Genomic DNA, 13,898 nt, shown 5'->3' with positions numbered 1-13,898 from the left:
AACTGTTTCAGCAGTGAGAACTATTCCCTGGTTGATGTGTGCCATTTAGCAGCAAACTGAAAAGTGCACACAATGCCTGGGCTGACCAGCTCTGTCATGCAGTAAAAAGCTTTGGAGATTTCGAAACCGTGGAAGTAGGTTGTAGTTCCACATAGGGCCCAGATAATACTTCTTACACTGACAGCTGTTCTCTCTGCTGTGCCCTCAGCATGTATTTACTGTACACCTTAGATTACCTCTTCAATGACTCTGGGCAAGGTCTCTAATCTTTGTGGCTGGAAGAGAAGGAGAAGAAGAGGCTGGTGAGAGAAAACATACGGGAGGGAGCAGATGATGAAGGGGAGAAAGGCGAGTGGTGACTTTAAAGATGATGAGAGAGGAGCTTCGAAAGGGAAGAAAAGCTGGCAGGTTGGAGAGAGGACAGAGGGAGAGGGTGGGAGGCTGGAACGAGGAGAAAAAGAGATTAGAGAGAGCACAGAGGAGGCAGAGTGAGAGAGTGTGGCGAGGAGGAGAGACAGCAGGAGAGAGCAGGAGGGGTACAGTGGGAGAGAGGAGGGGAACATAGAGCTCCCCATAGGGAAGCACTGTCCTGTGAGTCATCCACAAGCAGCTGGATCTGGGCCTGTGTAAGCCACAGACTCCCTCCTATGGTCTTATGGGATATTAACAAAGAGGGAGTGATGAATGACTGCTCCTTGGATGAAGAGAAAATAGAGAAAAAAAAGTCTCTTGGTGAATTCAAGGCTGCCTGATTGTGTCTCTTTTGATGTGAAAGAATGCAATGAATGGGTTATACCTTACACTAGAGCCGTTGTTTTCTTCTGACGCTGAAAAGCTGGATACGTGAAGAAAATCCTGAACAGCATTTAATGACAAAATGACAAACCTTCTCTGCTGATATGTCTCCAAAATGAGACACTGTGGGAAACTCTCAGTTTTTAATGATGGTTTGTGAGAAGGAAATTCGTCAAAATTATCTCAGTGTAGCTACATTTCTCAAATAATAGTTTTTTTTTTTTTTTGCTTGAATTAGTTTTTTTTTGTTTTTTTTCTTTTTTAGCTCTGCTCCCCAAATCAAACACTACGCTGCATATAAATTAAATAAGCTCCAAAAATGTGTCTACAGTATACACACTCGCACATGTTTTTTTTAATGTGAGGGTGTATAGTGTGTGTGTGTGAATTGTCTGTGTGAGTCCATTTTAAATCATTGTGTGTATAAATTGTATGTGTCTCTTTTTGTACAGAGGTCTCTCTTGAAAAAGAGATCTTGATCTGAATGAGACTACCTGTTGAAATATAGGATTTAATAATAATAATAATAAAAATCGTTCTTTTCTGTCCTCTCTCCAGTCAACAAAGATGTTTTGTGACTGCTGTTCTAACTCTCATCACTCGTTACTCCTGCTCATCCTTGTGTCTTTACCCCCTCATAAAACACACAAACACAAACAGTGCATTGCCGTATGTGCGTGTATGTACCCCCACACACAAAAACACTGGCAGAGGCAACAGAAATAGCAGCAGACTGTGAGCAAAAAGATAACAGCCTCTGCTGCTGTGTGGGTTTGACACAGCTCAGCTTCACCGTTCCAACGACAGTCTCGGAAAGAGGGACTGAGAGAAATCACTACAAAGTGCAGAAACCAATGGTTTTCTTATTGTCTACCCCAGCTGGCTGAAAGACTTGCGCTGCTCTGCTGCTATCACCTATACTGAGCTCTGAGCTGGTTCTCATCTCCCACACAGCTCTGTCAGAAAGCCGTTGTCTTTGAAGAGCTGCTGAAAACTGACACACTAGCATTTTGAGCATTTTCTCCGAGGCCCGAGTTAAAAGGCAGTCCTGTTGCTCATTGGTTTTGCCGCCAGGAAAGTCCTTGTTTCTGCTGTGTCAAGTCAAGCATTCTGTCAAGTTGATTTGGTTTAACTTTGCTTCAGACCAGTGCAGTAAAGATGTGATGCTTCACTGGAGGCGAGGACTCCTTCTGCATCATGGATGAATGTGCCTCTAAACCTTCAAAATCCAACCTTGTGGAAAATACATTCATTTGCACGTTAGCAACATTTTCCAACCCACCTTAGTCCCCAGAGAGCAAGATGAAAAAATTGCCCTGGGTTACACTAATGTTAGGTTGGTTTTCTGTTCAGAGAGGATTCATGGTAATGGACTTCACTGGTAGCTGTCCATGGTGCTGAAAAGCCACATGTACAGTACATGTACTGTGTGTAGTCAGGTTGTCAAGGGGCACTTGTACCTCAGTGTTACTTCTGCAGTTGCCAAAAAATATATTCACATATTGAATCAAATGTAACACCTGAACGTTATGTGTTGAAACTGACAGTGCATGACAACTAGTCAGCAGGTAAGCAGGGAAATTAAAATACAGTAAGTCAGATCACTAAAAAATAGATAGATGGTTTGAGCAGCAGTAAAAAGATGGTTGAGATATCCAACTTCTGACACCCATACAATGACTGCTAAATTGTATGAAAAAAAAATTCTAAATATCCATTTTTATTTAATAAAAAGTATTGAGTAACATTCAGTTTAAAATCAATTCAAATGTACATTTATAACATGAGAGCTGGTGTCACTGAAGAGGTACCTGAGAGGGCTGTGGCAGTACTAGTGGTACTTGTACCCCAGAAGGCACTTCTGCAGAGGGTACCTGGAAATATTGTGGAGCAGTTGAAGTAATCAGGAAAAAAAAACACATATGATTATATATCTATTATATCTTAAAATGTGTATAGAATGTGCCATATATTTGTGTTTAAGAAGAAAGAGGAAAGAATGTGTATGGTGCTGATGTTTAGTATGACTCACCCTGCTGTCACTGTATGCACATTGAATTTTATGTGACCTTGCATGCTGGGTTTCACATATTTATATCGCAAGTTTGATGTATTTTCTTAAGTATTTATCAGTTATATGTACATAGAAGTATATTTATTGTGAGAGTAACCTTCCAGCTATGAAGCTGACACAAGGATAGCTTTCAGTTTCACACTGAAGGATATAGTACAATCATACAATTGTAACTTCAGCAGAAAGGTCTACATGGAAAGCTAAAAGTAATGGATGAATGCTTGAAACATCCAGTGGCATAAGCTGTGTTTTTCGCTGTGGTGAAAATAGCCCATCTGTTGGGGCTGTGAGGGAATGTCAGACGAAAAAAGTTGGAAACTAACTAACCCTAACCCTGCTCTATGAGGTTAAAATGCATCAGAATGAATTTTGAATGTATTTTCACCAATGACAGATGAGGACAAGGACACTCAGCTGTTTTTATTCATGACCATGTCAAGTCATGTCATGTGCAGTCACAGCTGAATTTTCTAAAAAAAAACATGACACTGACAAGATATTTAAAAGGTTTGTAGAAGTTATAATATTATTATGTTGAAACAATACATTATGTATGTATAACATACAGAATTGATCATAAAAAACAAACAAACAAACAAAAAAAACTATACAGTCACTATAAAGTTTGACTCAAACCACAAATAAATTATGAACAAATCCTGCTGCTGCCCTGTTCAAACAGTCAGGGAGCTTCACTTCAGTACAGCAGCAGTGAATCTGCAGGTCAGTAAGACTCTGGGACTACCTGTGATTTAGTGCTTCGATACTCAGAACAGAGGTTTGGTGCGCTAGCCTATCACGTGCATTAACATTTTTATTTGTGGGTCTTGGGGGAAGCTGACTTTAGTCCCTAGTAACAGTTGAAAAATGTATTGAGAGCGCTTGCTGGACCAGCACTATAAATCACACAGCTGGACCCTTCTCTTCTTCTTTACAGCACAAGATGAAATGAAAAACACCCTAAAACACCCAAAGCCACACTGTGATTCTGGATGAATTTTGTTGGTGTACACTTTGCCCAATAATTCTTTTTGTTTGTAAAGTTGATGATGTGGTAACTGGACTCTGTGTTAATCACATCAACATCCTTAACTGAAATAAAGTTGACGTGAGAGTTGAGTGAATTGCAAACATCCACGTCATTCTATAAGCAGTTTTACTCCTGGTAGAAGGGCTTGGCCTTGCAGGTAGCAGCGTCCTCCTGATTTCCACTTTGAAGTAATGGTGTGTGTGAGGAATCCATTACTTGAGCCCTAATACCCTGCTGCGAGGCTTGTAGGGGTATGTGACACTCCATTTCCTTTCATTTCCTAGCCGCACTGCCAGGGCTTTATGTTCTCTCAGTGTAAAAAAAGAAACTGCATTGTTTCTCCCAAATTATTATTATTTTTCTAGTCACAAACATGTTTTATTTTTTTTCACAATGCAAGGGCACTGCTTTAAAATAGCATTGGGGGCTGCAGGGATGCAGGGAAAAAAAAGTTGGCTTGTGTAAAATATGCAGGAATCTTAATGCAAATTCAGTCTTGGGTGTTTTCCATTTCTCACTGTTTTCGGAATTTTTGCAAATCAAACAATTGATTTCTTGTGAAAATAATCACCTGATTAACCCATAAGGAAAATATTCATTAGTCGCAATCCTATATAATTATAGGATAATTAAGCTTCACCTTGTGTAGCTGCAACAGTCAAATGCTGTTTACACATCAATACATCAGTAATGATAATCCAATTGTGTAATAATTAATTACAGTCACATGGGACATTTTTCTGCATTGAGTACTTACACTTAATAAAAGTATTTATTATCAATTACATTTACATACTTTTACATAACATTTTCGATGCAGGGCGTACTCGTAGTGAAGTATTTTACAGTGTGGTATTAGTACTGGATCTGAATACTTGCTCCATCACTGGTCATCATCTGTATTCAGCTGCACACAGTGGCCTCCGCGCCTGTAGCTCATTGTTGATCCCAGATCTCCCTCCTCCCACATGCAGAAGTCGGTCATTCATCCTCTCTGAGCACAGGAGGAGACTCCTGTTGGCAGCTCTTGTCAATCTGACAACCCACTGATGGCGACTACATGATGTCTGAGCATGAGGTTTCTGAACTTCACACAGAGACTTTTCAGTGCAGCCTGATGGGACGTGCTGGGATCAGAGCCAACTAAAAGTGATTTTACAGCTGGATTGACTTTACTGTTTGTTTAGAGCGAATACACTGCTCACAGTAAATGCTGTTCTGGAGAGGTGATGAAGTGGAGATGTTGTAACATAGCAAATTAGTATCCTATTTAGCCTTTAACAAGACTATTAGCAATTAAAGCTGTGAAGACATACTGTAATCCAATGAATAAACATCCTTCCAGGTACATGTTACAGGTCACGTTTCATCAGTGGATGGTGGATGGGGTTCTCTGTGGGGGTTACTCAGCACCAGAAAGCATGAAGACCTCCAAAACTACTCATCTGTGGTGGCTGAAATGAGATACAGCCGGTCCTGCTCTGTGGTCAGGCAATGCAGCATGCATGCTTCAATGCTGCTCTCATATAAACAGAGTCCTAGTATGAATGTGGAAGAGGACTTCAATTAGTCAGAGCTTGGTTTTCACAGTTCTGTGTGTGTGTGTGTGTGTGTGTGTGTGTGTGTGTGTGTGTGTGTGTGTGTGTGTGTATTTACATTGCTCACATACAAAACATTTTTATGATCTTAATTTGCAATATAATGTTAATTTAAAAACCATGGAGGGACAATGGGATTTAGTTAAGAGCTGAGTCATTACTGCTCAGCATGCTATTAGCTACCAAATATACTCAATTTTTATTTATTTATGTTTTTTTTTTTTTTAACAAAAATCAGACATGCTGTAGAAACCTAAAAGCAAAAATTAAATGGGAAGCAATACATAACACGAAAGCATCTGCTGGTATTTTTAACCAACTACTGCCATCTTAGGGAAGAATAACAACATTGCAACAGGAAATAGCTGTGAACCCTCAGTTTACATGTCCAGAAGATGCTACAAATCTCTATGCTACAGTATGTGGAGTTCTTTAGTTAACAAGTTAAAACATGGATGTTTGAAAGAGACACCAAAACACATTCATTTGCAAATAATCTGTAATTTACTGAGGAAACATTTGGTACATGAGGAGCCTGCATTCAGCGTAGTTACGTGTTACACTTTTCAACAACACATCCTTTATTATACAAAGATGCTTTGTTCATAAATATGAAACACCAAGGTAAATACAGTATGCAGTAATGCATTACAATAAAGCAGGTTTTCCTATTAGTACTTAGTATAATATATATATACATTTACTGAAAAGAAAATTACATTTTAACATCTATCTTTTAGTTTTTAATGGCTAAAATGAAGCCAAAATTTTTTTTTTTCCCACAAATAAAAAGTCAAAGTGTGGCTTCACAAATGGCATTTATAGAGCACTGTAGTCCAACAGGTAAAATCTGGGATTAACACTGCCAGAGTGAGGGATTAAGTTCACAAAGAGGGAAGTCGAGCTGCACACCGTTTGGTTTTTTTCACCTCTAATCAAAACATGTAAAAAGGACAATAGCAGATACTTTTTGGAGTTGACAAAGGTCGTCATGGAGAACAAAAACAATATGAAAGACACATTAAACTGCAGTAAGAATACAATCAGAAACATTAAAGATATTCAATATAGATGCACCTAATTTAACACAACTTCTTTCTTAAAATATTTATACATGCATTACTGATTCATACAACCAATTCCTTAAAAAAATGAAATGTTGGGATGAAAGTGTTTTGGAGTTTGCTGAGCTGCGTTTGATGATAATTTTTCTTCAGTGGTCGACTAACAAAGAAAAGAACACAGCTGTAGCTGCTAAATAACATCTTAAAAAAATACTTAATTTTGCACAGTAACTATCAAAACTAGGTGTACATTTACAAATAAAGACAATCACAGGAAGTTTGTTTTTTCAATATTAAGTACCAGTGCAGCAACTTTCTCTTGACTCAAAACTGCAAAATACAGATTTTACAAAACAAAACAATGTTTTTTTCAGATTTACTCAAAAAAGGCATTACATTATTCACACAGCAAGAAGATGAAAATAAAATCTTGAGTGAAAAAGGCTGATCTGGTATATGCCAAAAACCTTTTTCTAACTTTGTTTCGGCTTTTAGGCTGAAACTGAATCAGGGTTTTGGTTTGTAACTCTTAGCTCTTTGCAGCAGCAAAAACATCTTCATCCACTGATATTTCAAAGCACTCCAAGATCCTCTGACTCTCATTTGACTACTGACTACTTTGAGCTGTGACTCAGCCTCGTCCATGGTATACATTTATACATGGCCAATAAAGGTCACTGATAATTTTTTTTTTCATCACAAGAAAGAAAATAGTTTTAGTCTTTAATGAGAAATGAGGATTTATTTTTGCTGGCTTACACACCCAGGAGGCCAAGGTAAAGCCAAGGATTAGTCCATCACTATACAGGTCCAGTCCAAGGACCTAGTCTACTTTTTGATAACAAACCTGCTTTTCTAAACTCCAGGCTACCCATACAAAATGGAGGCACCATAAGGAAAATTATATAAAGTCGGAAGTTACCGACGACAAAGCACAGAAAATAGTGCTGTGGCTTTAAGGTGCTTATGTTGACACACACAGAAGACTCTAAAAGGCCTCTAAAGCAAGGCAAAAACTTAGACGTCAGGTCACATTATTTGTCAGAGACGTCATCTTTTTCGTCATGTAGTGGACAGAGGGGGTACTGTTGCATAAAGCTGTGCTGCAGGAGGCCCCAGGTTTTTAAGTCCTCCTCTGTGAAGGTGAGACCCTTTAAAATACTGTTTTCAAGCTCCTCTATATATTCCTCCCTCAGGTCATTAAAGGGGCTAGATGAATTGCAGGAATCGTTAATGGGGCTGTTTTGAAATAATGCCATGCTGTTGCCCTGATCTTTTTCACATCCATTACGCTGACTCATGTTATTGTCATTTGACATTATGTCATCATCCTGATTGATTCCATGTCCACTGTCCTGATCCATGCAATCATCGTTTGACAGTGTGTTGTTCTCAACATTTCCATGTCGACCATGTTGACTACTGTAATTTTCACTCAATGCTCTCTTGCTGATTATTTTGCCATTAGTATGAAAATGCCTTTTCCTGGTCCTGACAGGCTGCAAGCAAGCATTTGTGTTGGTCAGGATCTCCACTGGAGCAAAGTTGCTCTGGGTGAGTTGACTGAATGGCACCGACTCTCCCATCACCATATCTTCAGAGACTGTCTGGACGATGTTGAGGCTCCACATGTCTCCAGCCCCTCTTATGTTTTTGTTAGGGGTGAGTTTCTTGCTCATATCGATAAGGACACAATCAGAGTCCCTTTCACTACCTTCTGTGTCCATCTCTTCCTCAGAAGCATCCTGTTCCTGGCATTCTGCTCCCCAGACATCTTCACATGACCTCCTGGACGCACTCACAGGAGACTCAAATATCACCCCTTTGGGAGGAAGAGGTCTGCAGTGTCTACGGCGAAGGCTGGTGCATGCTGATGAGCTGAGCTGGTTCTCAGGCTGTCTCAACATGTGTTGTCGTACTGACTCAGGCACCAGGATTTCATGGCGCTTTTTGCTGGGCAGTAAAGCAGAAAGACTTCCAGGTATGCACTTTCCTACAATGGGTATAAGGCAGGTAGGTTTAAGCGCAGAGACAAAATCCTCCAGTTCTTGGTATGAGGAGTGGTCGGAGTAGGGCACCACATGGACATTGGGGTGGAAGGATACTAGGGGCCTGCTTGTGGGCAAGATGGCCAAAGTGGGTTGTTCTTTGTTCCATCGGTGAAAAGTGGCAGAACAGATCTCTGACTGGTCCACGGCTCGGATACGACCGGCTCCCGGGTCAGTGGTGAAAACGTCAGGCAGTTCCAGAACCTTTAGGGTCTCCATCCTCTGAAAGCTCACCTCAATCCAGGTTTTAAACTCCATCGCCAGCTCCAACAGCAGGGACTCCTTTCCCAGTGCATACAGACCTGTAAGACACCACAAAGTCAGCTAAATAATGATGGTACATTTAATAACATACTAATATTTATATATTTTTTTGTTAAACCTGACAAACAATAAACACTATTTAAATTTCACAAGGCTGTAATTATTTTCAATTTTATTTAATTTTATCCAATGACGTTCTCTACCATCCTAAGGCTGAATAAAAGCAACAATATGTGAATGAAATTTATAAAGTCAGCTCTCCATATGGACCAACTTAGCTTACTGTAATTGTTGGTAAAGTCAATCTACATGCCCTAGCGACTGACAACAGAAAGCTGTGTCAAACGAGAGGTCTATACAAAATTACCTATGACAACATTGTGGTTTGGGTGGCTGCGGATGATCTCTTTGATTTGTTGAGTGGCTCGCTGTCTGGAGGGGAGGGTGCGGTTGGGGTCACAGTTGGTGTTGTCTAGGTACAGCACATCTATAGTGGTGTTTGTCCTCAGGCACGGCTCACGCAGCATCGTGGGAGTATATCTGAAGTCACCTGAAATGAAGAGGGTGTTAACGCTGACTTAATTCCTGCAATACTGAACTCTGCACATTTCCATCATACTACACCAAAGAAAAGGAAAGAAAGAAAAAACAACAAGACATAACTTGACAAATATTCCCTACATCCTATTAGTAACAGATAAACTGTTCAGACACTGACCTGTGTACAGTATAGAGCCAAAGTAGCCTTCGAAAAGAAACATGACAGCCCCTGGACAGTGGTTGGCGTCTATTAGGGTGACCGTCAGCATCTCCTTGCCGATGTCATCCAGTGGCAGCAGGCTTGGCTCAGCCAGCTCCAATGGATGGACCCACTTTTCTTTCACCTGAGCAGAAATAGAAATGATCAGCGAAAAGTAACTCACTGAGTGCAAAAAAAAGATTAACACACTCGTGACCACTGTAAACCTTCTTCCTTATGCAACATAATTCAGTTTAACATAGTCATAGACAGCATTATGTACATGACATACAGACATATTCAGTGCCTCCTTATTCTAATTTCTGAGATAAATGACAAATTAAAGGAATACCTTGAATATTTTCATACAAGCATAAAAGGTGACTAAATGGTTTGATGAGGATGAAAATGATGTCTCCAGTCCCTAGATCTCATGTCAACACCTCTGGAAGATTTTCGACTAATGTGTTAGTGATCTCCACCACCAAATGAGAAAAAGAACACTGAATCTGTTTTGGTAGCTCTTTGTGGCCCCACATTTTACTACAATACTTCATATTGTTTTTTCTCTCTGTTTGTAATCCATCTTTATATTACATAAAATGAAGGAATATTCAAAACTAAGATGCCTTTTGAATGGCTGCAAAAAGTAAGTCAAATGTGCATCACTTCCCATTTCCCTTTCATGTATCCTGGAGATGCTTGTTACATGAGTTTGTAGTAGTGTTTGTCACGTTCTGGGTTTAGAAAAATAATTCAGTGAATGCTGATCTAATTTTCTCACCTAAGATACTGGTGTGGCTTTGCATAGCAATAAAGGGGTTGTAACAAAAAATAATGTAAATATTTCTTTTAACACTGTAAACAGATATTAATAAAACTTAAAACAAAGCTGGGTGCAAAAACAAAAGAAATAATTGTTCGTTAAGCACAGGTGCTTCGGTGCACTGAATGAGGCAGGGAAGTAACGTGAAATCTCAACTCTGAGGCATAGTGATTTGAGACCTAGTGCAGACCTATATTTTCACTTAGTACATCCATGCATATGTTTGACGTGACCCCCGCCCCGCCCCTCACCTGCAGTTTGAGTTTGAGCAGTGTGGCAGTGGTGGGTGAGCAGTAGATGGCCCGGTCGCTCCAGGTGGAGGTCAAACCCACCGTGTGGTCGCTGTGCATGTGGGACAAGAAAAACAGACGGGTGCCAGGACATTTCCGCACCTGCCAGAAGTCTACGGCCAGCGGGGTGTGCGGGATAACATTCCCATTGACGTACATGGTCTGTGATTTCACTGGATGTCCAGCCCTCAGCGATGTGAAAGTTGGGCCGATAACTGACTGTAACGGTAAGTTATTTACTTAACTTGTACTCATTTATGTTAGTTGGCGGCAATAGAACAACTGAAGAAACAGCTGTGGAAGTGAGTTGTAAAATTAAGGTTGTTTCCGTACACATGCTACAGTGCAATTATTGGTCTAGTGTCGGTGGAAACTTTATGCAGCGTTGGCAGTAAAGAAAAAGAAGACAACCCACTGGAAGCTAACTTTGGCTAACCCTACAGGGAACTCCGACGTTGCTACACACGATGTAGCTAGTTAGCTTTAACCGGCTCAAAACTCTTTGTTGCTTCGTGACACCATTATTTTGTATTTTGAAAATCTTCTCTTTAACCTCGGCACTACACACAGCTTGCCAGTCGTTACAGTTTCGCAGTTACAACGCTAATAACAACACACACACCCCGCCATTTCTGTTTTCAATTTGTCACTCAACGCCTCTTCCGGTTTTTCTTCTTGCTTGGGTTCGCTCTGCAGCGGGTGTCATGGTTGTTGCGTCATGCTGCCACCTGGAGGTCACATCATGTGATTACGACGATATGAACGTAAAAGTAAAAAAAAAATGGATGAAAAGTTTTCTCACTAAAATAAACTTAGTGAGACTTACTATGTATAATTTATAAGAAGAAATTATAAGTTCAGTTAAATTTTTGATGTGTTGTAGCAAGTCAAATATGAGATTTGCTTACTGGGATACTAAGTCATACATATGAAATATTAAGTCAGAAAAAAAAGGATAGAATAGAAGGACTTCGAATTGAAATGGGCTTTCATAGATTTAAAACCTTGCTTTAATTTAGTTTTTGAATGGCTAAGGGGCTTTGAAGACAATGAACCCACCAATACCCTTGCAGTCAACAATAAATAAAATGCTGCATGAATGGAAACAAAATAAAACACAAGCACCAGTCAATCCTTGGATGCTGAACTGAGTAACTCCCAAGTAAAATTTATTAGGAAAAAGGTAAGAGTGGATAATACTTGAACTTTTAAAATATTTCTCTGGTTCCTAATTCAGAGTTTGATATCTTAGATAACCTTGTAACTGTTTTTAATTCCCTTTCTTAAGATACAAAAAGCCAAATGACAGAATCAAGAATTCACAATATCACCAACACACACTCTTTCTGATTGACTTTGGATCCACACAAAGTTTTTTGAATAAGAAATGTACTAGATATAGGCTACAGTACAGTACAGCACCTCCCTGAAACTGCCTGAAATGTTCAATGCTCTCCAGAAGATGGAGCTAAGAGAGAGGGAACAGTTGCGTTATGCCAATTGGATCTTTGGGACAAAGAGAATGAGTCTGTGGGACGTTTGTTAGTAAGATGCCCATATTTATGAGAGATGGATAGAGTAGATGATTTGTCCAACAAATTAAGGAAAATGCACTTATTTCATATTTCGATTTGAGACTGTAAATTTGAAAAGCAAAATTATTTTGAACTGTAAAGCAGCACATTATGATTTTTCCCCCAGGGTGACATAAAAAACTAAAACAAAACCAAACCAACAACAAAAATATATCTTGATTATTTCTTACTTGTATGTATGGAATCTTATTTTTCTTCTACTAGCAAAAATAAACAAGAAACGGTACAGTGTTTATCTGATTGTGATATTGGATGATGGATGGATTCCTCTCGAAAAGCTTGGCTGACTCATCTGTCATGATGCTGTAAAGAAAATCCCATCCAACTCTTGAATCTATGAATATTTGTAAATTGTTTAAATTTTATTTTAAGCTGTGCGTTTATGTTTGACGGTGGTGTGTGTGTGTGTGTGTGTGTGTGGGGGGGGTATTAAATGGGGTCGTTGCTATGGTGACAGCGACCCATTGTGGCCCCCGTTCCCCTCCCCCTCTCCCTATGTTTGCACACTGCTCACTTTTCAGGATTATACCTGGGATTGCTGCACATTCCTCTCTTACCACTCAGCGTGCGTCCTCTCTTCATATCCAGAAGCCATTAATTGTACTCTGCTTTACAGTTAATTATCTACCCAACACACACACATGCACACACACACACACACACACACACACACACACACACACACACACACAGGCACACACCCTATGCAAACCTTATGCAGGATGAAATACATTGTGCTGGTGATTAACTGAACAGGAGTGGGTCGAGCTCAGTCATGGAAATCAGCGGAGCCCCTGTTACTATTCATATCTTATGCTTTATGATAAGTCACACAGCTGGGTGCCCCTAAGATTATTTCACAGTGTGGGGTAACTTCATGCAGTCAAGAGACAAGTTGGCAGGTAATTAATTACAATTTTGCTCCGAGTGTATGATTTTTACAATAATGTCACATGTCCCCTCATTATTTTAAGATGATTTCTCTTTGTGCTTCCTTCTTAATTTTTGGATCCTACTTTTACCTGTACAAATTTTACTTTTTGGCATATGAATCGTGAGCACAGTCATATCTGGCACATGCAGTAAAAAATACACGCAGTGCCTTGAGAAAGTATTCAGACTCTCACATTTTGTTATGTTGAAGCCTTATGCTATACAATACATTTTATCCCTCATCAATCTACAATCAATAATCCATAATGACAAAGTGAAAACTGATTAAAATTTTTTGCACATTCATTAAAAAGGAAAAACTGACATATCACATTTACATGAGTATTCAGACCCTTATATGACATTTGAAATTTAGCTCGGGTGCTTCCCATTTCTCTTGATCATGTTTCTATACCTTGATTGGAGTCCACCTGTGGTCAATTCAGCTGATTGGACACGGTTTGAAAAGGTGCACACCTGTCTATGTAACGGCCTCACAGATGACAATGCAGATCAGAGCAAAAATGAGGCAGTGAGACTGAAGGAGCAGCCTGAAGAGCTCAGAGATAAGGATAAAAACAGCAGCTCTGTTTACATGTGTCAAGCCAAAGGTTGCTGAGGTCAGGAGGATGAGCTGTCTTT

At 39.7% G+C, this 13,898-nt stretch overlaps 1 protein-coding gene across 1 annotated transcript; it reads right to left on the bottom strand.

The window, feature by feature from the left end:
- Positions 1 to 5,982: 5,982 nt before the first annotated feature.
- Positions 5,983 to 11,348, bottom strand: dclre1b (DNA cross-link repair 1B). The gene is made up of 4 exons (XM_022741715.1): positions 10,690 to 11,348; positions 9,592 to 9,757; positions 9,241 to 9,423; positions 5,983 to 8,911 (listed from the first exon to the last, which is right to left on the bottom strand). The coding sequence occupies exons 1-4, from the start codon at positions 10,885 to 10,887 to the stop codon at positions 7,596 to 7,598; spliced, it is 1,863 nt and encodes a 620-aa protein (XP_022597436.1). The 5' UTR covers positions 10,888 to 11,348; the 3' UTR covers positions 5,983 to 7,595.
- Between the last annotated feature and the right edge of the window lie 2,550 nt (positions 11,349 to 13,898).

This window comes from Seriola dumerili, unplaced genomic scaffold (assembly GCF_002260705.1).
Source record: "Seriola dumerili isolate Sdu_G_001 unplaced genomic scaffold, Sdu_1.0 BDQW01000056.1, whole genome shotgun sequence".
Classification (NCBI taxonomy): Eukaryota; Metazoa; Chordata; class Actinopteri; order Carangiformes; family Carangidae; genus Seriola; species Seriola dumerili.
The sequence above is the reverse complement of the archived record's forward strand: the minus strand, read 5'-3'. Positions and strand labels throughout refer to the sequence as shown.

Excerpts from the sequence above, each read along its gene's own strand:
- dclre1b (XM_022741715.1), bottom strand. The coding sequence starts at position 10,887 with ATGTACGTCAATGGGAATGTTATCCCGCACACCCCGCTGGCCGTAGAC. Across the intron at positions 9,758-10,689 it reads TGCTCAAACTCAAACTGCAG|GTGAAAGAAAAGTGGGTCCA; the intron begins GTGAGGGGCGGG and ends ATTTCTGCTCAG. Across the intron at positions 8,912-9,240 it reads AAACCACAATGTTGTCATAG|GTCTGTATGCACTGGGAAAG; the intron begins GTAATTTTGTAT and ends GGTGTCTTACAG.